Here is a 26,289-nt window from a genome sequence, read left to right as displayed (position 1 = left end):
GGCCTGCCCTTAACAAGTTCTAGCAATTCTATCATCTTATTCCTTCTCAGTGTTAAGACTTTAATCATGAGAATTTCACAGAATGCTGTGTCTGGGGCCTATAGTTAAGGGGCATAAAAGACAAGATTAGCAAATATGTCCCGATTGGTACACAGTGGAACAGTGGACAGTTTGCCCAAAACCCTTTATTCTATTTCATGGGAACTCTGTGTGTGCATATCAGACACCCACAGAAGCACAAAAATATAAACTTTTATACTCTAGAAAATGCAGTGCAATTGGTATCTGATTATCTACTATGCATCAGGCAGTATGTGAAATAGGGTGGGGGGAGGTAGTTAGCAGTTAGAGGGATGAATGTGGCAAGATTTCCAAGCCTTGTGTGGGTATGGCAAGTGAGCATACAATAACAGGACAACATGTTAAGTGCCTTGTTAGAGGGACACAAAGAATAGTAATATGGAACTCAATGGGGACACAAGTCAAAACAGGGACAGAGGTTGGATCATCCAAAAAGAATAGTAATATGGAACTCAATGGGGACACAAGTCAAAACAGGGACAGAGGTTGGATCATCCATGAAGAGTTCCTGGAGTTAACCAAGGAAGAGAGAGGAAGAGGAAACCAAGGGGATGAATATTTCAGATTCATGCACACAACTGGGTTGAGAATAGGCACCTTACTGACATTTACTGGTGGGCAAGAATTATTCATAAAGGGCTACATAGGCCATTGCAATGAGCTTGGACCCTTTCCCCTAACAGGAAAGTCAAACTAGGTTTTATTTCAATTACTTGGATGAATATTAGATTGGAGAGAAGTAAGACTAAAGACAAGAAGACCAGTCAGGAAGGCCACAACAATTACCTTGTTCAAGCAGTGAGAGCTGCACTTCTAGTACAGATGATTGAGGGCTTAAGAAATGGAGTCTCCTGCAAATAAAAGCTATAAATTCTGGACAAAGGATGAAAAAACAACTACTAAAGTCTCTGGAGATTGAACAAAGACAGACAAATTTCAGAGGCGAGGTAAAACTCAGAGCAGGTGGCAGGCATAGAATGGATTGTCTGTAATATTTTTGGGTTTTGGTATTTGTTCGTAGCTTTACTGCGGGAGTGGTACAGTTATGGCAGTGGCACCACAGGGATAGTAAAAATTCAAAAGAAAGACCAGCTTTCTGGCAGAAGGAAACAGGACAAGGAGCTCATGATAAATAGGTCCATCAGGATTGAGGGGGAAGTCAAAATAGGAGAAAGAGAATGGGAAACCCCCAAATCTATGTAGTGTTAGTTCAAGTCTCTGGCTGATCCCTGAACAATGTGTGTGGAGCAGACTGAAAAAAAGTTTGCAGACAAAGCTGAAAGAACTCAACTGAGAACCTGAGGCAGGAGCCAGCACCCACTACAGATATGGCAGGTGCAGTTGCATCTAATCAAATTCACTGTCTGCTAAAACAAAAACCTCAGCACTTTGGAACAATAAATCGGAATTCAGTATCTTCACAACAAAACAGTCACAACATCTAGGTTATAATCCAAAATTACTCAACCTAAGAAGAGTCAGGAAAATATGGCCCATTTACAAGTGAAAAGAGAGTCAATAGATGCCAATCCAGAGATGACTAAGATGCTGTAATTTTCAGGCAAGGATTTCAAAGCAGCTATTATAATGATCTCAATGAGGTAAGGATAATGTGCTTATAATGTATTAAGTGATAAGAACTAGCAGAGAAAAGTAGAAAACATACTAAAAGAAGCAAATGGAAGTGTTAGAATAGAAAAATACAATTTCTGAAATTTAAAAATACACTGGATAGACTTAAGAGAAGCATAAAGATCCCAAAGGAAGGAGTTAGTAAACTTGAAAACACATTAATAGGAAACATCCAACCAGAAGAAGATAAAGAAAGAAAAAATTGAAAGCAATAAACAGAGCTTCAGGGAAAGCAGGATAATTTTTAAAGCCTAACATAAGGAAACTGGAATCAAGAAAGAAAATAGAAAGAGAATAGAGCAGATTAAAAAAATTTTAAAAATCTGAAAAAAGACCCAGATTTATCAAAAGACATAAATTTACAAATTTAAGAAGTTTAGTGAACTCCAAACAGAATAAATGAAAAGAGAAACACACTTTGTATGTCATAGTCAGACTGCTGAAAACCACAGGTAAAGAAAAATCTTGAAAGAAGCCTTATTACATACAGGGAAACAATACTTTAAATGACCAAAGGCTTCTCATCAGAAACCATGGAAGCCAAAAGACAGTAAACTGGCATCTTTAAAGTACTGAGAAAAAGAAAGTGTCAAATGAGAAATATATATCATTCAACAATGAAGGTGAAATAAAGACCTATTTTCAGATAAGCAAACTAAGAGAATTTGTCACCACCCAAACTTTACTACAAGGAATACTAACTAAAAGTTCTTCAGACTAAAGAAAGATGATACCAGAGAGAAACTTAGAACTTCAGGAATGAAGAGCATCAGAAATAGAAAGCATATGAATAAATACGAATTACTATATTTACTTTTAGTTTCTTTAAAATATATGTGATTGTTTAAGCAAAATTTATAATGTATATAGATACTTTATATAGGACAAGTATAATAAAATAGTGAAGGGAGAAGTAATTAGACCTGTATTGTTGTTAAGTTTCCTATATTTTATATAAGTGCGCCAAAGTTATCGCTAAGTGGACTGGAAATGGTTACTGAAATATATTGTAAATATTTAAAGCAACCACTAAAATATTATAGTGAGAGAAAGCACAAATGTAATAAAGTAAAAAGGAATTCTAAGAAATATCCAAATAACCAAAAGAAGGCAAGAAAGGGAAACCAAAATAAACCAACAAAACCAGAGAGGGAACAAAGGGAAAACAAGAAAATGGTAGACCTAAATCCAACCATTTCAATAATTATTTAAATGTTAATGAATAAAAAAGTAAGGCCCAACTAAATGTTGTCAAAAAGAGATGCACCTCCAGTATCCATGTGGAATCTAAGCCCCCTCTTGACATAGATGTGCAATGGACACCACCAATCCAAGGTCCACAGAGAAAATGTGGCATTGGTGTGGGAAGGGTGGCCATGGTGGCTGCTGGATGACGGGAATGGGAGGAAGAGATGAGATGTGGAGGCGTTTTTGGGACTTGGAGTTGTCCTGGGTGGTGCTTCACGGACAATTACAGGACATTGTAGATCCCCCCAGGGCCCACTGGATGGAACGTGGGAGAGTATGGGCTATGATGTGGACCATTGACCATGAGGTGCAGCGATGACCAGAGATGTACTTATCAAATGCAATGGATGTGTCATGATGATGGGAGAGAATGTTGCTGTGGGGAGAGTGGGGGGTGGGGGCGGTGGGGTTGAAAGGGACTTCATATTTTTTTAATGTAATATTTTTTAAAAAATGAATTAAAAAAAAAAACCTGAAGTGAGAGGAAGGATGTAAATAACAAAGAATAGAGCAGAAATAAATGAAAGAGTAAATTTTAAAAATACAGTGTACAAATTATAGTTTACCAGGGTTTGAGACGGTATTTGGGGGAAAAAAGGAGTTTTGGCTCAATTTGTGGGAAGTTGTTATTTTTTTTTATATAAATGAAAAGGGGGTTGTGGGTCTCTTCAGTGGTCATGTATTACTGTTAATAAAAATAATACTGCTGAATTGTCCTCTTCAATATGTTTAAAATGGAAAATTTTGTGATCTGTGTTGAGTACTACAATAAAAAGTTTTTAAAAATAAAAAAAAAGAGATGCACTTTATATACACAGATATACATAAAATGAAAATAAATGGATATATGAAGGGATACCATGGAAAGAGCAAACTTAAGAAAACAAGAATGGCTATAAAAATATCAGATAAAATAGACTTCAAGAAAATGAGTACTAACAAAGATACAGACCAACATTTCATAATAATAAAAAGGTCAATTCATCATAAAGATATTATAATCAGAAACGTTATTTTAATAGAGCCACAAACTGACAGAATTAAAGGGAGAGAAAGTAAAAAATCATAGTAAGAGATTTTAACAAACTTCTCTCAGCAATTGATAGGACAATTATACAAAGTCAGAGAAGCCATAAACGATCTGACCAATATTATCAACCACCAAAACGGAATTGATAGTTATAGAACATATACAAAAACAGAATACATATTTTTTATGACATTTAACCACAAGATACCACGTGCTGGGCCATAAAACACGACTCAATAAATTTAAAAGAATTAAAACCATACAAAGTATGTTCTCTGAACACAAAAAGTTAAATTAGAAATCAAAAACAGTAAGAAACATATGAAAACCCCAAATATTCAGAAGTTAAACAATACATTTGTAGATATTTGATAAATCAGTGAAGAATCTCAAGGGAAAGCAGAAAATATCTTGAAAATTCATTATATCAAAAGCTTGTGAGATGCAGAGTGGAAGCAGAGCTTAGGAGAGCAGTGATAGCTTTTAAGGCTTATATTAAAAAAGAAGAAGGATCTAAAATCAGTGACCTAAGCTTCCACCTCAAGAAATTAGAAAAAGAAGAGCAAAGTATACTTAAAATAATTCAAAGGAAGGAAGGAAATAATAAATAGCAGAACATAAATCAGTGAAATAGAAAACAAATAGAAAACTTTAACAAGCTTAAATGCTATTTTATTAAAAAAGAAAAAGAAAGAAAGAAAAAGACCAACAAAATTGGTAAACCCTTGCTAGAATGATCAAAGAAAAAGAGAGAGAGAGTGAGAGTCAGAGAATACAAATCACCAATAGCAGGAATTAAAAAGAAATTGAAAGGGTACAATTGAACTTCCCTGCAGAGAAAAAGATTGTCAACTCTCACACAAAGCACAAAAATTAACTCAAAATGGATCATAGATCTAAATGTAAATGTAAAAACTGTAAGATTTTTAGAGAATATCATAAGGGAAAATATCTGATCTTGTGATAAACAAAAGGACAAGGAACCACAAACCATAAAAGAAAAAACTGACAAACTAAACTTCACCAAAGTAATAAAACTTTGCTCCTTAAAATACACCATTAAAAAATGAAAAGGAAAGCCACAGAATGGAAGAAAATGCTTGCAATACATTATCTGACAAAGAACTGGTATCCAGAATAATTCTTACAAGTCAATGATAAGTAAACAAAACACTTCAATAAAATAATTGGCAGAAGATCTGAACAGATAGTTCACAAAATAAGATATACAAATAGCCAATAAGACTATGAAAAGATGCTCAATATCATCTAATGGAATGCAAATTAAAACCACAATGAGGTATCATTACATGACCTCTACTATGGTTAAATTTAAAAGACTGAAAATATCAAGTCCTAGCGAGGATGTGGAGAAACTGCAAAACTCAAACTGCTGAGGGAATGTAAACAGTACACCCTTTTGAAAAACTGTGTGATAGCTTCTTAAAAAGTTAAATGTACACCTACCATAAACCCAGCGAGTCCACCATTAGGAATTTCCCCTAAGAGTAATGAAAACATATGTTCACACAGTGACTAGCACAGGAATGTTCATTCATTAGCAGTTTTATTCACATTAGCCCAAACTGGAAATAACCCAAAGGCATATGAACGGAGAAATGGCTAAACACTACTCTGCAATAAAAAGAAATACATGGATGAATCTCAAATCATTATTCTGAGTTATAAAAGAGTACATAATGTATGATCACATTTATATAAAATTCAAGCAGATCAATAGTGACAAAAGTGACCCCCTCCCCCCAAGGGGAAAAAAAGGCCAGTGGCTGCTGGGGGTGAATGGAGGGATGGACTGCAAAGGAAAACAGAGGTTCTTCGGGAAGGGATGTTCTGTATTTTGAATATGATGGTGATTTCATATGTACACGCAACTGTCAAAATTCATCACATTGCACTTTAAATAGATGCATTTTACTTACATAAATTAATACGCAATAAAATTGATTAGGAAAAAAAGATGCTGAGATCTTGCACACAGGCAGTAAGAAGAAAGGTAGAGAGGAAGAGAAAGAATCAAGAAATAGCTTTAAAACAAATTGGACAGGGCTTGATTCAGAAAAACAAAGACTATCTGCTTCTCAGGTTTGCAGAAGCTAACGAATGTGGAGAAACAAAGAATAGCTTCAACTGCTGCCAGGACTGTACTCTGAAAAAGACTTGGGGATGAAAATCAAGTTTCAGGGTTTTCCTGCTTTCAAATACCACCACCTTGTGTTTATATGTGTAATGCATACCACACGGAAGCTGGGAGGCTGTGTGCCTTCCAGGAAGGAAGACCCTGGTGTAGGACCTTTGGGCATTTTTTCAGAAATTATGTTGTAAACATTACTGCAGCCAACTCCTCCCCAACTCTCTCAGGCCCCAGGGAGTGAGCAGCCATGAGTTGTAGTGTGCAAGCACTAAACAAGTATGTGTGTCCAATAACACTCTGGGAGCCCTGGTGCTGCAGCCCCGTATTACCCAGGAAAATTAATAAGAGTCCCAAGAATGCACAACAGATATAGTGAGAGGTTTATGTTGCACACAACACACTTTACATGCAGAAGAGACAAATCCGAGATATTCAACTCCTTTTCTCTGACGTTTTAATTTAGCTGCAAGGTTAGGCTTTTCAGCAGAGAAAAATGGAATGCAATCTGTTCAGATTATCAGAAAGTTTATCAATCCTATGAAGATATATGCTTATAATATTATTTTAATAATACTTCTTACAGCAGAAATAGGGAATGGGATATTTCTCCTCCAGAAGGAAAAGGAAAAAAGAATGGGCATATTTTTGCATCAGGAAAATTTTAAATCATTTGATGAGATTCAAATCTGATGAAACCAGGCTAGAGCAAGCTTGTAGGAATCTGGAGGTGGGAGTAAGGGTAGAAAATGGAATATAATGAACGAAATTAGTTTAAATATAGCAAGTACAAATAACAAATTCAGGGACCCAAACAATCCACATTCTTTGCTTAAAAAAAAGAAAAGGAAGAGAAAGGGTTCTGGTTTGTTAGCGATGATCCAGGAAAGAACCTAGCTTTTTCCAAGTCCAGGAAACAGTTAAACAGTGTTCTCTGGGACTGTTTACTCAATGTCTTAATATGGTTTCAAAAAGTCAACAGAAGTTTCCAAACACTAAAAATAAACTCAGAGATGATCTAAGGCCTCTCCTAGGCACACCTCTGTCTCCACTGTAAAGATGAAGTAGCTGGGCCAGGTGGCATGACTTGCCCATGGTCATGCTCAGCTAGTGGCAGAATGTGGGTGAGATTTTAAGTTTCCAAATGCTGAGTACCATCAAAAAAGAATGAACACTTGGGAAGCGGACTTGGCCCAGTGGTTAGCGTGTCTGCCTACCGCATGGGAGGTCCGCAGTTCAAACTCCGGGCCTCCTTGACCTGTGTGCAGCTGGTCCATGCACAGTGCTGATGCATGCAAATAGTGCCCCGCCATGCAGGGGTGTCCCCCGCGTAGGAGAGCCCCATGCGCAAGGAGTGCACCCCCTAAGGAGAGCCGCCCAACGCAAAAGAAAGTGCAGCCTGCCCAGGAATAGTGCCACACACACGGAGAGCTGACACAACAAGATGATGCAACAAAAAGAAACACAGATTCCCAGTGCCGCTGATAAGGATAGAAGTGGTCAGAGAAGAACACACAGCAAATGGATACAGAGAGCAGACAACTGTGGAACTGGGAGCAGGGGGGAGGAGGGAAGGGGAGAGAAATAAATAAAAGATAAATATTTAAAATAAAAAAAGAATGAACACTTGTCTAATCACAAAGCTGAATACTTTGCATACCTTATATGCAAATATATCTGATCATCAAAAAAATCCTTCCAAGTGAATTTTTGTAAAATTCCCATTTTACAAATGCTGAAACTGAGATTCAGAGGGGTAAAAATCACTTGACCAGGGTGGCTCAGCTTGTAAGGTGCAGCATCAATATCTAAACCCAATTCCTCAAAAAGTTAAATACAGAACTACCATTTGACCCAGACATCCCACTTCTAGGTATATACTCAAAGAGAATGGAAATAAGATACTTGTGCACCAATGTTTATATATAGCAGCATTATTCACAGTAGTCCAAAGCTAGAAACAGCCTAAGAGTCCATCCAGAAATGAATGGATAAAAAAAAAGGGGCACATACACACAATGGAATAGTATTTGACTATAAGAAAAAATGAAATTATGAAACATGCTGCAACATAGAAAAACCTTGAAAATATTATGCTCAGTGAAATAAGCAAGACACCTAAGGACAAAATTGCATATCATTTATAAGAGACTAGAAACAACAAATTCACCGATAATTAACAGAAAGTATATTAGAGGTTACCTGGGGATAGGGGATGATGGGGGAGAAGGAAAGTGTTTGTAAAATTAAAAAAAAAAAAAAACACTTGCTTAAAACTACTGAGTTTCATTAGTAGCATGCTAGTAAATTTTTAACAACCAGATCTCTAGAGAAATAAGCCCTGATTTATGGTGTTTGCCAATTTCTGTGGTGTAAAGGTCCCCACTATAGCTAATATTGAGCTACCAATATGACATCACTGAATGCAGAAGTGAGAAGAGAGGCACACAATCGGCTCTCGTGAGCTGGTGCTAGACAAATCCAGCACCCCACTGCATACTCCATGCAGTCCTGAAATCCATGGCTAAGGAAGGAGAACAGCTTAAACGTTCATGGGGGGAGAGGAAGGATTGGACTAAGTGAGAATACATGTTAGATCCAAAACTCTTAAGTCTGAAAGATGAGAAGATTTATATTACTTCTTCAAAACCATCAGTACTATGCTAAGAGGAGCAAACTTGATCAATAAATCCCGAAACATCACCTGGGCATGATGACAGAACAAATAACAGAAGAAATGACCACATACAAGATAATCAGTTTATGAAACTCAACCCCCAATGCTTGATATGGATCCCAAACACCTATGAATTCTAAAAATATTTGGACTAACTGCTAACAGAAGATGGCACCTTGCCAGCCTATAAGATTCTCATCCTGGAAGACTGCCGCACCCTCCCATGACGAACCCCTTGAGATGCTGTAGGCAAAAGACTTCTGGGTTACCTATGGCCTGCTAATAGGAACTGGCCTGGCCCTGCTCAAGTTCACCTCAGTGTGTAAATGCTCAAGGAAAACTGGTCTTCACAGTCTTGTTTATTAGACATTGTGTAGCAGATACTATGAGCCCCAGCCACATCCTGCCAGCACCATGTCCTAGCACGCCAGCTCACAGGCTTTCTATTGTAAACCACCTGTAGCTCTTTACTTGGGAGCTTCCTCAGATTACCTGGGTCCAACCAGCCTCTGCCCCGTGTGGGCCAGAATTGCCCTAGAAGCAGTCTTTAACCAATGATGGACAGGAGTTAGTAGATATACAGCCCAGCTTCCCTGCCTTCCGGTAGGGAAATCTCAGAGGCTGGGTCCACAGCATCTCCTAAAGATCCCCAGTGCCCACAGTACACACCTCTCCATAAGGCACCCAGTATTGCCCTTCTTCCCCGGCCTCTCTCGTTGCCCCACTCCTCTACTGGTGCTTCGTGGGATCACCTTCCAAAGTAACTATTTGGTCCCATATCTACATCTCAGGGTCTGGGGCAAGCCCACTGAAGATAACAGATGAATTCAATACACTGAGCCCTAAACAAGATACCAATATATGTAGGGCTCTTCTCCATGTGTGTATCCACTTACGAATCTATCAGGAGAGCCTGCTGGAATAACACAGCCAGAGGAAGGGGTGGGGTCACGAAGACACTGTCTTGGGTGACTTTCTGTCCCTCCTGTCAGGATCTCTTTCCGGTCTCCTGGAACTGCCCTCTCTCCAATGCATTCAGTCTTCCACCGGCACACTCTCTGGTTCTTAGTGAGTCCAGTCCCTTTTCCTGACTTAATGAATGATTAAGGTGGGATTCCTCCCACAGGGAGCTGCAATTTCAGAGGTAAAGCTTCCAAATACAAATGTTTGTTCATAAGGCTGGAGCTGGACCTGGAAAGGGTAGAGGGGATGATGATAGTGGAGGCATAGAAGTACAATGTCCTCCACTGTCAGGAGACTGAGACTCTTGGGCCTTGAATCTGCTGCCCATGGGCCATCAGCAAATTCTGGTTATGACTTGTAGGCAGCCTCTCAGAAACAAAGATAAAGAAAGACCCATCTTGCCACCCCTGCAAAAGTGGTGAGTAAGAGGCTCAGGCTTAGGTCAACCCAGCTCTACCTGAAACCTTAAGCAGGCTCTTGTCCATGAATTCTCAGTTTCCCCATCTATAAAAATGGGAGTAAATATAAGCTAACTCATAGGACATCCTTTTTAACAAAGAGAGCACAACAAGGATAAGTTAACAATTATCAAATACTTAGCACAGACCAGGCACTTTATCTGCATTCTCATTTCATTTTCACACACACACAGGTGCTGTTATCATTGTCATTTTATAATAAGAAACTTCCCCAGGGTCACCAGGCTAATCAGAAGCACACTTGGTAAGTCTGAGTCTACTTTTAACTTCGATGTTATACAGATGATACAGAAAGAAACTAATGCCCAGTGCATACTAGGTGTTTAATAAATATTCTTTCTTTCCTTTCTCCTTACTTCATCATTCTCTCCTGGGCTGTCTCTCACTGGGGAAGGACTTAAATGATGAGCACAGAAAAGGACACATATTTGCCAAACCAGCTCTTCATAGAGACTCAAAAGGAAGAGGCTCAATGCCAAGCCCTTAATAAAGAGCCTTTAGAGCAAACAGATTTTGGCTTCCCCTTCAATTAAGAGCTAAACTCTTAAGGAACTCATAATATCCTTCCCTGGAAACCACACAAAATCTACAAAAGGACTTTAAAAGGCCTGGAAGTCAAGAATACTAAATTTCTTAAAGCTGCAGGTAAAATTCAGCCACTACTAGTAAATGTCCACTGGAAGTATTAGAAGAGCACTGGATTAGGAGTCTTTCTCTCAGCATGGCTCCAGTAATTACTAAGCCAGGTGACCTTGAGAAAAACTCAGGGCCTCAGCTTTTTTCATTATAGAGATAATAATCCTTGTCTTGCCTTTCTTTAAGTTGTTGAGAGAATCATATGAAGAATGTGCAAATACTTTCCAAATTACAAAGCATGCACAAATGCAGAAAATTATTAGTATTAACCAATCGTGTATCAGGATTGATAAGAAAATTCTTGAATTAGAAAAACCAGAACCAAAAAGCAGAGGTGAGCAGCAAGCTGGAACGAGGAGCGTCAGATGGTAAAGAAAAACTAGCTGTCAGAAGCTCATTTTCAGTGTTGGCAGTTAACCTTCAATCAATTTTATAAGGCCAGGAAATAGCCATATTTTTAATTAAGTGCCACTGGTTGGCTCAGCAACATAAAACTTAATGGTTAGGAAGACACCACCTTAAAGAAACATAGCTTCTTACCTCTCCTTCTAAGAAAGATATCTTTTCCAAAAGCTGCAATATTAGGAGTTGTTTCTGTTGCAACTTTTTTTTTAGTGATTCAATCTAGAAAAAGCAAATAGAAAACTGTTAATAAAACATGTAGAATTATATGGGTACAAGTAAATCAACTGGAAGAGATGCCCATGGTCTTCATTTAAACAGAACCTACACGCTGGTCCTTTGTGTTCTACAGAACAGTATTAACAAGAGCTGTTCTGTGAAAAGGGGGATTCTGTAGCCAAGCATGCTTGGGAGATCCAACAAGATCTTGGAAAGTCACACCTCATCAACTTTATTTAGCGTTTATAATTTCCACACTGATTTCACCATAATATACTTGTCATCATCCAATAGATGTTCCAGAGAATATGCTTTAGGAAACACAGCTATAACTTTACATGTAGTTATTCTGCTTGAGTTTCTAAGGCAGACCAAACTGCAAGCATTCATCTCTGTTGTCCCTGGTAGTAAATCATATTTGTTGAGCCATGTGTCAAAAGTTTCCATTTGGAAAAAGGATCACTGTCACTAAAAGTGCTGATGAAATTCAGTGGATCAAGGACTCCTGTAGCTTTGAGTAAGCAAAGAAGGTTGTCTAAAGAGGCAGGATTTGAGCTGGGCTGAAAACTTTTGTTTTCATAATATATTCTATCTTGTACTACTCTTTGTTCTTCATTCATATGTCATGTGTCCCTAGACAAACCATGGGATCTCTAGAAGCAGAAACCACAGAACTCTATCAGGCCATGCCTTGGACAAGAGTGGGAGGAGTGTATAGGACCAATAAATAACTTGTTAATTTTAAGAAAGCACTAACTTTCCAACAATCTTACAAGTTAAATGTGGGTATCTGCAAAATCTTTTTTAAAAAATCCCTCCCAGTGCAGAGTGGTACAACACCTATGGAGAAAGCTAGCATCATCTAGAAAAAGTACACATGCATTTACTCTTTGACCTAGTAATCCCATTTCTAGGAACAGACCCCAAAGACACATTGGCCAAAATATGACATGACCAGATTCAGGATTTTTGTTTTTTAGAAAACACGAAATGAAACAAAACTCCATCAAAGAGAGGCTGATTAAATAACCATAGTACATCCTAAACACGGATATCCATGTGACTTTCAAAAAAATTCTGTCTCAACATTAATACGGTATATGGTAAGGTATATGTGGCATACTAGCTTTTGTGTAAAACAGGTGGAGAAGGACAAATGCATAGCTATTAGCAAACAGAAACACTGCAAAGAAAAAAACCAAAGAAATTAAGAATGGTTACCAAGGGGGGAAGAGAGAAAATTAAGTGAAGGAGAAAGAATAGAAGGAAGACTTTTTTGATAATAGCTTCTTACACAGTTTTAATTTTCAAAACATATTTCCCAGATTAAAAAAATACAATTAAACCAAAAAGAAAAAAGCAAACCCTAAAACTAGAAAACAAACTGAAAGAACCTAAATGCATATCAAATTGGTAAAAAGAATTAATACAAATATAATTAGAACAGAGCAATTTGACTATACATTTTTAGTGGAATATATTCTAAAGATAAATAAATTTGCAAAGAAATCTCTCATTCACTCAGAAAATTGTTAGTTATATTATTGGTATTGTTATTTTGAAACTATTTGATACATATTAAAATGATGTTTGGAACCAGGGTTGTTAGTTTAAGTGGAAAGAAGTACAAGGATGAACTCAGGGAAGTGGATTTGGCTCAACTGATGGAGCATCCACTTACCACATGGGAGGTCCAGGGTTCAATCCCAGGGCCTCCTGACCCATGTGATGAGCTGGCCCATGTGCAGTGCTGATGTGCGCAAGGAGTGCCGTGCCATGCAGGGGTGTCCCTCGCATAGGGGAGCCCCATGCGCAAGGACTGTGCCCCGTAAGGAGAGCTGCCCCTCATGAAAAAAGCACAGCCTGCCCAGGAGTGGCACTGCACACAGGGAGAGATGATGCAGCAAGATGACGCAACAAAAAGAGACAGATTCCTGGTGCCACTGACAAGAATACAAGTGGACACAGAAGAACACACAGTGAATGGACACAGAGAGCAGACAACTGGCAGGGGAAGGGGAAGGGGAGAGAAATAAAAATAAATAAATAAATAAATATTTTTAAAAAAGAATGAACTCAAAAAAAAAAAGCAGCTTTGCTAAATTTGAAATTAAAATATCAGTATGAACTCAATCTTTTCTTTTGTAAAAATATGTATTTCCAAGGTCTGTCTGCTGAGAAAACTTAGAATTAACAAGAGCATACACACACACATACACATCCAGACTGTGGTGAATAAATACCATTCCCCTACTAAAAAAATCACAGGATATCTTGAAGGATTAGCCTATGTCGGTCTGGGGCAGGAGGTATACAGGTACATAAGACACTTTGCTATGCCTGAAAACTAGGGCATGAAGAGCTCTGTCTCCCTTTGACCAAAGATGGGGCAATCCAAGCATCAAAAAGAATAATGAATGCAATTGATTAAAACCCAATTGAATTACATATATTTTTAAAACCATGAATTTCTTTTTTAAAATTTTATCTTTTTTTTAAAGATACATAAATCACATAAAATGTTACATTAAAAAATATAAGAGGTTCCCATACCCCGCTCCCACACCCCCACTCCTCCCACATCAACAACTTCTTTCATTAGTGTGGCACATTCATTGCATGTGATGAGTACATTTTGGAGCACTGCTGCACAGCACGGATTATAGTTTATGTTGTAGTTTATACTCTCTCCCAGTCCATTCAGTGGGTTATGGCAGGAAATATAATCCTGCATCTGTCCCTTCAAAATCATTCCATGAATTTCTTACGATTTTCAAGAAAAGAAAACTGCAACAAAAACTCATTGGACCCACCAAAAGTGACAAGGGCACCCACTCCTTGCTCAGAAATTGTTTAGAGGAAAGAATAAAGCATTTATCCTGCCTTACTTTACAAATTGCATTTAAGATTGCTAAAACGCCTGAGTTTATAAGGAAAAAGTTCTGCTTTACTGACATATTCTAATAAATAAGCAGGGAAGGAAGGATAGAATTAGGCAAATCACCATTTTCTAATCCCTATGAAATAATGATTCAAGCAACCGTCATCAATAAATGAAAGCAAGGCAAGAAGTTGACAGGGAACTTAACAATTGTGTTATTGAGCTGTCATCACCTGATCATCTTTATCATCACCCAAAGTGGGACAACCAGACTTATGTTGTCCCAACCAATAAAAATAAAGCACACGGTACCACCCATGACATTTGTGCCCTCTTCCTCCCCTCAAAAAATGTTGAGTCTGAATCTAATCAAACTTCTAGAGGTCAAAATAATTTTTTAAATGTCAAATCCAGAATGCAGGACTTTCACAGGACAATAGAATCAGTTCCTACTATAAGCCTAATAACTGCGGGGGGGGGGGGGGGTAAACGGAGGAAGGGTAACGTTCTAGATTAAGAGACTTTAGGAAAGTAACAACCAAATGTAATAGGCCTCGTCTGTATGTTGGTTTGAACATATCATCAAAAAAACAACATTTTAAAGGCATTGGGGAAAACTGTATTATGAATTAGTATAAATGATACCAAGGAATCATTAATTTTGTTAGGTGTGAAAACGTCCATATGTTTTAGAGATGCATGGTGAAGTATGGGGGGAAAATATACACAGTGTCTAGGATGTCCTTCAAAATAAATGCACAAAGGAGGAAAACAAGAGAGGAAAAGAAGCGACAGAGGAAGTAAAAGTGGCCAATCTTGCTAATTGTTGAATCTGGGTAATGAGTCTATGGGATTTAATTGATTCTTCTTTCTATTCTAAGAGCACCTGACATTTTCATTATAAAATATTTTAAATTCCAACTGGTGTCAAAAATACAATCCTCTGACATGACAAGAAAATCATACAAAATAGAATATAATGAGAAACACACTTCTGAAAATGTCCAATGTCAATAATAATTAAAGAACTTACCAATTAAAAACAGTAATGAGTTACTCTTTAATACCTATTAAGTTTGGCTGAAACTATGGACTGAAGAAACCAGTGTTGGCAGGGCTGGGAGGAATAGCTATGCTCATGTGTTGCAGGTGGCATTGTAAATTAGAATGACCCTTTGGGTAATTCAGCAATAAATATTAAGAGCTATAAAGCTGTTCATACCCTTTGACCCACTAATTCCACTCCTGGGAATTTATCCTAAGGATGTAATTCAAATGTAGGAAAAAAGCTATATATACAAAGATGTTCTCGTTCCTCTTATTTATAATAGAGGGAAAATGGAAATAACCTTAATGTCTAGCACTAAAGGACTGAGTAATAAATTACAGAATATCAATTTAATGGAGTACATTACACAAACACTAAAAACAATTATACTGCAAAATGGAAAAGTGTTTACAAACAGCCTTGAGGAATAGAAAAACAAAAGTTTATAATAATGAAGGTTAAAAACTGGAGAAGTTAGATAAATGAAAATAGTGTTGGGGTTGGGGTAGAATTACAGGCACAATAAAATGTTTGTTTTGTTTAAATTCCCTCCTATTTTTGTAGGGATAATTTTCTTCATGACGGTAGCACAACATTGTGAATGTAATTAACACCACTAAATTGTATACTTAAATGTGGTAAATGGAAAATATGTTTTCAGAATAAACAAGAATTTAAAACCCATAGGTTGTGTAACACAAACAGTGACCCTAATGTAAACTATGGACTTAATAATATAGTTATAATAATATGCTTCATCAATTTTAACACAGTACCATACTAATGCAAAATGTTAATATTAGAGAAAATGTGGGATGAAGGGTATATGGAAACTATGTATGTTTTGCATGATTTTTCTGTAAACCTGCAATTGCTCTAATAATTTTTAAAAATCATCCTCATAGGATTTCTTTTTCATTTCTTCTTATAGTATTAAGATTGTTTATACTGACTTTTAAAATTCTTATATGATAGGCAAAATGGCTACTGGAATTAACTAAAATATTCTAATAAGGTCAAAGGTAATATTTAATGAAATAAAAAACACAAAAAGTTATTTCAAATATACTAGTTTCACTCTCTCAGAACTCATCAGAGTGGTTTGAGTCAAGGGAATCAAAGGATGTGATTTAAGGACACCCTAACGAACAGCCCAGAGGAAGAGACCAAGAACATTCTCTGATCTTTGTGCCCTGAGTTTTAGTTTAAAAAACAAATAAAATATATCATCTGGAGAGGTAGCTGCAGGGAGCAGGACTTTGGGTCTGGAAAGCAAAGGGCTGATGCAGGGCGCAGAGGCACCTCGTTCTGGGGAGAGAGAGAGGGGTTTGAGAAGGATTGGGGGGCACTGAAGATTCTGAGGACAGGAGCTGATGCTTCAGAAAGCTATGGCCCTATTGTGCTAAATGAACGCTGAATATCATGTTTGCTTTTGCCCTTGAGCATTTCTTACAGAAGGATCTTGTACTGTACATTCTGTGTCCAGGGTTGACTTGTCAGATTATAGTAAAAAGTATGCTTGCCTGGTGAAGGGTGCCAACTGTGAATCCCAACTCAGACTCCACTGGGGCCGCCCCTGGAACACATCCCCATGCCTTCTCCCAAGTGAGGCACCCAGTTTCTGAAATAAGCAGAATTACCTGCTTCGGGGTTTGATAGCATTCTAATAGTTTCTGACTCCTGTCTGGGGTTCTTTCATCACAATCTCTGAATCACCCATTTGCATGGAAGACGATACTATTTTTGACTGCCAACTTGAAAGAGCCTTGAAGTGTTATACCCTGGAGCACCTAGCACATGAAAAGCACTCGATAGAAATTAGCTACTCTTTTGTTATTACTAGTCTTTCTCTTCCTATCTGTGAGCTTCTTGAAAGTCAAGTTCTTGGCCATCTTTATATTCTTGGGACATGAATGAATGAATCAATGCATCCATCCACCTATCCCTAAACAATCCATCATTTAGACTTCAGTGTCAAAATTGTCCTGAACAGACTCTTGAAGACTGAGTTGATCCAGGGGACTTGCTAAACATATGTCTCCAAAGTAGCCCCAAATCAGGGATCTCCCCAAAATCTGGGCACCATGCAGTTGGTATGCAAGCGAAATCCATTTGACACCTTTGCTCTGACTTCTTTATGCATCTAAATTTGTTAAGTCGACCTTAAAGAGGTTTATTTACCTGTTCCATGTCACTGAAGCTGTATTTAGTCTAACTAACACCAGGTGGGGATAAATGGATTCAAGTTACCAGACTCAAGTCAAGGCATTAAGAACTGAGAAATTAGGAAAACTCATTTACCAGGTTTCTCCTATTTTATTTAAACAAAAGCAGAACCTTGTTGCAGCAACTAAATTTAATTATCAAGTAGTAGATTCCTTTATAGAACACGATGGGAGAAGCCTACCCTGGTAAAATACGAAGCCTTTTTAACTGATTTTTTTTCCCCAATTTTTGTCTTTTTTTTTATTTTTTTATTCATTTTTTTAAAATATTACATTAAAAAAATATGAGGTCCCATTCAACCCCACCGCCCCCACCCCCAATTTTTGTCTTGATTAGGATTTTTTTTTTTTTTTTTTTTTGTAACGCAGGCTAAATATAGGCCTTGCAGCCTAATTAATCCTGCAGGACGTAGGCCAGTTTGATACATAAGGAGGCTGGGGAGGATAAAAGTCATAGCTTCTTAAGCAAATGATGACTTTTCTTCACATTAGCCACAATTGGGTTATCTGAATAGGCTAGTAGGAGCTAAGCAATCACTGTTAACCTGGCAGGACACTGGAATCACTGGGGGAGAGGGAGGAGTGTCAGCCAGGTGGTACATCTAGAGATTCTGAATGTATCATTGACCTAATTAAAAACTCTCCCAAGCTTCTCAGGTGCAACCTCTTAGCATGGCACATGAGCCCTTACACTGTGGTCCCACCCTCTCTCCAGCTTCATTTCATGCAATTTCCCCTTCCCTCCAAAGAACCTTCTACCTAAGACCCTCCCAGCATTCCATGACCAGATACACTGCGGTCCTGCCTCCGGCCTTTGCACAGGCTGGTGCCTTCTTTAGGAATGCCTTGTCCTCCTTCATCCCATCCTCTACCAGGAAAACTACTCAACAATCACCTCCCAGGCCAGTTTCCCAAGCCCTCCAGGCTGGCTGCACATCTCCCTCCTCTGTGCGACTTCAGCCCTTTGAAAAAAATCGCTACGACACACTGCTGTCCTTGCCACCCTTTGTTTACACCTTCCCCTGTCACCAGACAGCAAACTCATAACAGACAAGTGCCCAGGGTATCGATTATCTCATCTAGAAGACCACTCCTCTTAGACGCTGAAATCACCTTTACCAAGCCACATCTTTTTCTAAACTGCTTTGGGAACAGACTGCTATGGTGAAAGGATTCCTCCCAGTCAGTTTTGAAAGGCACTTGTATGTTAGACAATACCAAATGAAACTGCACACACACAAAAACTGAAATATAGGTTTTGTTATGTTTTCATAGCCACCACGGAGGTTTTGAAGCTTCTCAGCTTCCTGGAATTTTCTTTCCATTGGTGGCATGGAGGACATGGCTCATTTCATGTTAGATGTCAGAATACAGGACAGCCCTGTTGTTAGAATTATGATGTAGATCGAACCAATTGTGCAAAACTCATGAAACAACTCAGTATTGAACCAGAGACTATGAAGAAATATAAATAATTATAAGGAATACAGCAGCAAATAAGTCTTAAATACTAGACAGCGCTTGATACAGATTTTTAAGGAACTGGTTTTGGGGATATGTTTTTCTACCAGCTGGAAATTGGTAGTACACATGTAATCTGAAAATGCCTTACAGAAATATGAAACACATCAAAAAAGAGCACACGAAAGGTGCACATCATTTTTATTATACACTGGGAGTGTCAGATGCGCAACCAACATGAGGATCATCACCGATACTAGAAGGTACCTTAAAACTGATGGTCACGGGGAGTGAACGTGGCTCAAGCAGTTGAGCTCCTGCTTCCCACATGGGAGGTCCAGGGTTCAGTCCCCGGTGCCTCCTAAAAACAAAACAAAAAAAAAACAAGCAGACAAACAAAAAAATCAACTCAGGAGAGCCGATAAGGTTCAGTGGTTGAGCACTGGTTTCCCACATACAGGGTCTGGGGCTCAATCCCCAGCCCCAGGACCTAAAACAAAAAATTGAGGGTCACAGTTCACCACATTTCCTAAAAATTTTCCAAGGGAAAAGGGAGTATTTTAAAAATCCAGTCTAAGTATATGACAGTATGGTATCATTGTTTATTTTCTTAGAAATTTGCTTTGTTTTCCTGTTTTCTTTTTAATTTTAGGAACAACCAGCTAAGGCCCAGAAGCCCCCATTTACTGAAAATCAGGGTGTAGAGCAATGTGCATGAGCATTTTGCAAACCTGGACCACGATAAAAAACAAACCAAAGTTTCCCCATCCTTTACTACCGACACCCCTGCTCTGTTACTCCTTCCCGTGAACCCTCATCTTAGAGGACTTTCTACCCTTAAACTGCATTTATGAAGAAATAATTCGTTCTCCAATTGAAAAACTTATCAAAGATCTACCACCGTCCATCAAAGCTTCTAATGAAAATGCAATAACCAGAGTCACAAGTTCTAGGAAAAAATAAAGTCATGTGATCCTTTAGTGAGCCCTTATAGCCTTTTAGGGGGGGGGCAGGATTTCAATGCTGTTAGGTTACTTGAAAATTTCTCAAGAAAACAGTTTGAAGATCCCCATTACTGCTTTAAAAGCCCTGGAGACCCACCGAATCAGAGAACTGACAGGGGCAGGGGTAGGAGGGGATAGGCATTATCTCTAAGAGATCACCCAGAGCTTTAGTCACTATCTCCGCTTGCTTCCTTCAGTCTGGCAGGGCCTTGTTTCCAACCCAACCTCTTGTCTCCTCTGTGATCTGGCAAGCATGTGTTTCCATTGGCCTCACCAAAATAGGAATCCCATCTGATCCTCACACATCCCACCAGGCAAAATGAGAATAACTAATACTTTATACTCCTCCTTTGAAACGGTGTTTTATTTTTGTTACAGCTTAATTCTATTTTAGACGTCCTATAACACTTTGACTTCCCAGCGACTGTATTTTTTATTGTATTCTTTTAAAGTGCATTCTTCTTGATAAGAACCACCACAAGATACAAGAATAAAATAATAATAAAACTTACCCTCTTTTAAAAAATAAAGATCAGAATCTGCCCTGCACTAATGCAGCATGAAAGAACAGTTTAATAAGGATAAGGAAAATGGTACATTATCTCATTTGGGGAGAGTGAAGGGAATGAATTAAGGCCACAACAAAATGAAACTGAAAAATTGCTAAATGAAGCTCTGAGTAGGGAAAATGAAAAATCAATGAAGGAATGGAGGAAAAAGGTACATTTTTCATCTTCATGATGCTTGATTGGGTTTGTGGAAATTCATTTTCAATTAATGTGTCTTGTGGCATTCAGCCAGGCTAGATATGAACAGGGTGCATATTTTAATCAATTTTTTCTATTAGTTTGAAGTAATATATAATAATAAAACTATACCATTCATAAAGATCAGTGGAAACTGGCTTCTGAGGTAAAAATAATCTAATTAGGCTGGATTGTTATCTTATATTAAAGATAACTCAACTTCTCTTTAAGAAGAAGACTAGTGCCCAGATTTTCTTAGGTGCCAGAAAATGACTTGGCTTTTATATAAAAGTATGGAAGGATGAATAAAACAGCTTTTCAACCTGTGTTCATTCGAAAGAAAGAGAGAGACAGAAAGACAAAAAAAAAAAAAAGAGAAAGAGAGAAAGGGAGGGAGGGAGGGAGCGAGGAAGGAAGATGTCCTGGGTTACTGGGGCATTTGCTGTTGTATTAGTCAGCCAAAGGGGTGCTGATGCAAAATACCAGAAACTGGTTGTTTTTTATAAAGCGTATTTATTAGGGGTAGGAGTTTACAGATACCAGGCCATAAAGCATAAGTTATTTCCCTCACCAAAGTCTGTTTTCATGTGTTGGAGCAAGATGGCTGCAGACAGCTGTGAGGGTTCAGGCTTCCTGGGTTCCTCTCTTCCAGGGTCTTGTTTCTCCCTGGGTTCAGGGTTCCTCTCTTCCAGGGTCTTGTTTCTCCCTGGGTTCAGGGTTCCTCTCTTCCCAGGGCTTGCGTCTTCCTGGGCTCAGGGTTCCTCTCTTCCTGGGGCTGGCTTCTCTTTCCTCTGTGTGCTTACTTCCCAGGGCTCCAGCTTAAGGCTTCAGCATCAAACTCCAACATCAAAAACCCTCAACTCTGTCCTTTGCCATGCCTTTTATCTGTGAGTCTCCACCCACCAAGGGGTGGGGACTTAACACCCTAATGATGTGGCCCAATCAAAGCCCCAATCATAACTCAATCATGCCCAGGTATAGACCAGATTACAAACATAATCCAATATCTGTTTTTGGAATTCATAACCATATCAAACTGCTACAACTGGATTATCACATTAGTCTCAAAAACAACCCCGAGAGTGGTTATTCCCATTTTACAGATGAGGAAACTGAGGTCCCAAGAGTTTCATCATTCATTCATCCCCTTAACAAACCTCTACCAAGCACCTCTGCATTGGACAGTGTTAGGTACTGGGAAGGAACTAGGAAACAAGGAAGATGTGGTCTCTACCTTCATGTAACCAGCACACCAGTGAGGAAGGCAGGCAATAAACCGAGAAAGAAAGAAAGAAAATGCACAAGTAAGTGTGAAAAAGGGAGCAGGCAGAGTGATGTCTGCTGTCCCCCAGAGGTAGGATGCACCTGCCGACTGCTGATGGGGTGAGGAAAAGGGTCAAGCAACAGGGCAGACGGGCATCAACTCATCTTGGTTTGCCTGGGACTTTGTAGGTTTTAACACTGACTTGCAGGCGGGGAACCCCCTCAATGGCTGGCAGTCCAGGAGAGCTGATCACTGCAGGGTGAGATGCTGGCAGGGTTACGATCTAAATCCAAGTCTCTCTGATGCCAAGGCCCCGGCTCTTTCATTCACACTATCTGAAGGTCAGAGGTTTTGTTTTTTGTTTTCCCCTATCTCAACCTATCATTGAAAGGCTTCCCAAGAAATTAGGCAAGGCTGGAAATAGAGGAGGCACTGTGCCTAACTTTTCTTTTTTTTTTTTTTGTATGATTTTAGGGGAGGAAGGAGGAATAGAGATGTGGGAAAGAACAGGCTCTAAGTTACTCTGTCCCCTTACTTTCCTAGATGGATGTAGTTTCAGAGACAAAACACTGTACAATGAACAGTAATATCCAGGGCAGAGAAACGTTTCAGACTAATGTAATGAGGTAATATACAAAGAAGCATCTAGCTCCACATTTGCCACAAAGGTGGTATTAAAAAACTGGTAGTTTCTAAAATGTGGCTAAAGTTCAAGTTCAATGTGGACCCTCACGAGCATTAGCCAGAGCTGCCCTTCCTCCCCCGTGCCCTCCTCTTTACCCAGCACCCCTTGCAGAAGCATCATTGTAGGGCTCAGATCTGGTCAGGCAATGGGGTGTTACTGAGGAATTGTGAGCAGTGTAATAAGGGACACTTTTCTTGTCTTGGTGCTGATAAGCCAACACAACTGATCTCAACCTACATTTTTAGCCCTTATATCTATCATTTCCTCCTACAACCCGATCAAACTAGATTAATGCTCCCTCAACTAACCCTATACTTTCTGGTCTCCATGGTTATTATTATTATTATTTTTGTCTGTTTGTTTTGTTTTTTGAGGTATAAGGCAAACTGAGCTACAACGTCTCCCCCAGTTGGTCTTTTCATTTGTTTGCTTGGTTTTCGTTTGTTTGTTTGTTTTTAGGAGGTACCAGGGATTGAACCTAGGACCTCATACGTGGGAAGCAGGCACTCAACCGCTTGAACTACACCTGCTCCCCTGTGTTTTGTTTTTGTTTATTCTACCTCTTTGGCCTAGCATGCCTTTTTCCACCTACTCATTCCCTGCCTAGAAAAGCAAGCCACCCTGCAAAACCTGGTCAAATACCACCTCCCCCCGAAGCACTCTCTCCACCCACGCCAGAATTAGTTAGCATTTACAGGCCCTGTGCTAAGCACTCAGCATTCATTTTATCGGTCAACCCTCCACAACCCTCAGCAACTTCCCAGGGAGGCACTATTATGACCATTTCCCGAAAATAGCAAGTAACTCCCTCAAGATCGCTAAGCCTAGACAAGAGCAGAGGCAAGCCGCAAAGCTGCATATACCTTCTCAGGGTCTATGAACGGCACCAGCTTCTGCGTTCCCAGCACTCGGGCTCCTGCTCCTGCCTAACACGTACCACATTCTGCCTGGAGTTCTAGGGAGCCCTCACGTCAGCCAGAATGTTCTGAGGGTAGAAGCAAATGTCCATTTTTGTCCATTTTGTACAAAAGGCACTTCTTAAATATTTACCATCAGCCAAGAACTGCCCAAAAGTTGTGCCTGGCTCCTCATCACCCCCCATTTCCACCCCTAAGCCCAGGACTGAGTTTCCTGCAGACTAGAGCAGAGGGACAGGAGAAAAGGAATATTCAAAGACAGTGGTACAGTAGAAACAACTCCAGTTTGATATAGGTTGCATGAAAAAAAATCAACAGGCTAAGATGGACCATTCAATAAAAGCTGTTAGAGAAACCAGCTTTATGAGGAAAAAAAATAAAACAGAGCCCTAGTCATACCATATACACGCAAACATAAAAACATAAATTCACATGGATTATTCTTTATTTGTTCAACAAATATTTATTGAACACCTACTATATGCCAGTGACTGTTTGAAGTGTTAGGGATACAGCCATGATAAAACAGACAAAAGTCCCTGCCCTGATGGAGCTTACATTCTAGTGGGAAAAACCAGACATTAAACCAAACAAATAAGCAAAACAGATATGTAAAGTGGACAGTGTATTAGAAGATGATAAAAGCTATGCAGAAATAGAAAATAAAGAAGGGGGATGGATGTGAGAATGGGGGTTGAAAAATCTGAAGATGAAAAACAAAAATTTCATATATAACAGAAAATAACTTTATTACAGACAGACACATAAAACACTACAAAAATACGATAAACTTACCTATACCAAAAATTAAAACTTGTATTTTATAGAAGACACCAAAAACAAACATACAAAAACAACTGAGAGAAGATAATTACATGCAAATATTTTTTGCCGAATGATTAATATTGATAAAATATAAAGAATTCCTACAAATAGCAGGAAAAAAAGACAAACAACCTAATAGAGAAATGAACAAAAGAGCTGAACAACAACTCATAAAAGAGTAGTCAATAGGCTTATGAAAAGACGCTCAATCTCATTAGTTGAAATGAGTAGTAGTACGCAGGCTGATGAACCAAAACAATGAGATTTGATTTCACAACTGGCTAAAATTATAATCCAACAGTGAGTGCCAAGTAGCGAGGATGTGGAGAAATCTGCCCTGTCATACCTGATGGGTGGAAGTGGACACATTCGAGAGCGTTTGGGCAACATCTAATAAAGCTGAAATTGTGCCAACCTCAGGCCCTAGCAATTCCTCCTCTAAGCATATCCCCTCCCTAAAGAAGCATGGATACATGTTCAGTATTGACGGAAAGAATAAAACTTTGAAACAAACTAAATACCCTTTAATAGGACCCATTAATAGGGTGGGAATATATTGTAAATAAATTATAATATACTCATATTATGATATATACATATAAAGTAGTACTATACAACAATTTAAAATGAATAATTTAGATCTACATAATCATATCATAAAAATAGGGGTAAAGAACAAGTTGCAAAATATGTAAACAAATACTTAAATTTTTTAAACACATAAACTCAACTATATATGGATACATACATACACAGTAAAAGCACAGAAACATGGCCTGGATAGAGAGCAAGTTCTTGCAGTGGCTGCCTCTCAAGAGGGAGGGGGAAGGAAGGAAGGAAGGCAGGAAGGAAGAGGAACAGAACTGGGGGGGGGAGGATCAAAAGGGAAACTCTTCTTTATCAGTAATATTTTATTTCTTCTATTAAAAAGAAAATCTGAAACAAATATGCCAAAATGTTAACATGTGTTAATTCTGGAGGAAGATACATGGGTTTTTGCTTTTCTTTTTCTCTATAATTTTCTATATTTAAAATTTTTTTCCCAGTTTAAAAAAAAAAAGGAAGAAAAGAAGCTAAATACTGGCTTTGGAGTCAAAGGTCTGGGTGTGACCCCCAGGACCACCCTTATTTGTTCAGGGACTGTTTGTTACTCTGGGTTTTTGTTGTTGTTGTTTTAAAAGTGTGGGTTTTAAAAAAAATTTTAGGAGGTATCAGAAATCAAACCCAGGACCTTGTACATGGAGGCAGGCGCTCAACCACTGAGTTACATCCACTCCCCCGGTTATTTAGATTTTAAGACTCTAAGCCTCAATCTCTGGGCTAAAAAATAAAATTGAGCTAATATGGTCCCCATGTCCAGCTACCGCGGGAACGTGCAGCCTCTGCGCATAGCTTTAAACAGAAGCACTCAGTAGCAGCGATCCTGGGAGCACAAGCTACTTAGCCCGCCGGCACACCCTACAGGCAAAACGCAGGCATCTAGGTCTCTGAGAAATATTTCAAAGCCTATTAGTTCAATAAAGAGAAAGTGGGTTCGATGACATTTACAAAGAATAGACCTTCTGCCTTGAAAGGACAATTTGTATCGTATATCCATTAATCAATACACATCATAAAATGAACCTGCCATATTTCTTTCTAAAACGCTTAGAAAAAAGGCTTACACAAGTGATATTTTTGACAACTTCTGAAAGCTTCACATTTTAGGTAAAATACT

General features: G+C 38.7%; 1 protein-coding gene across 2 annotated transcripts in view; it reads right to left on the bottom strand.

Moving 5' to 3' along the window:
• Nucleotides 1-26,289, bottom strand: part of MYZAP (myocardial zonula adherens protein) — a 143,391-nt gene that overhangs the window by 47,187 nt on the left and 69,915 nt on the right. For both annotated transcript variants that reach the window (XM_004452890.4, XM_058294263.2), the window contains exon 11: nucleotides 11,436-11,519. In XM_004452890.4, coding sequence (XP_004452947.1) covers nucleotides 11,436-11,519 — 84 coding nt within the window. The remainder of the gene's footprint in view (nucleotides 1-11,435; nucleotides 11,520-26,289) is intronic.

Source organism: Dasypus novemcinctus, chromosome 3 (assembly GCF_030445035.2).
Source record: "Dasypus novemcinctus isolate mDasNov1 chromosome 3, mDasNov1.1.hap2, whole genome shotgun sequence".
Taxonomy (NCBI): Eukaryota; Metazoa; Chordata; class Mammalia; order Cingulata; family Dasypodidae; genus Dasypus; species Dasypus novemcinctus.
The sequence above is the reverse complement of the archived record's forward strand: the minus strand, read 5'-3'. Positions and strand labels throughout refer to the sequence as shown.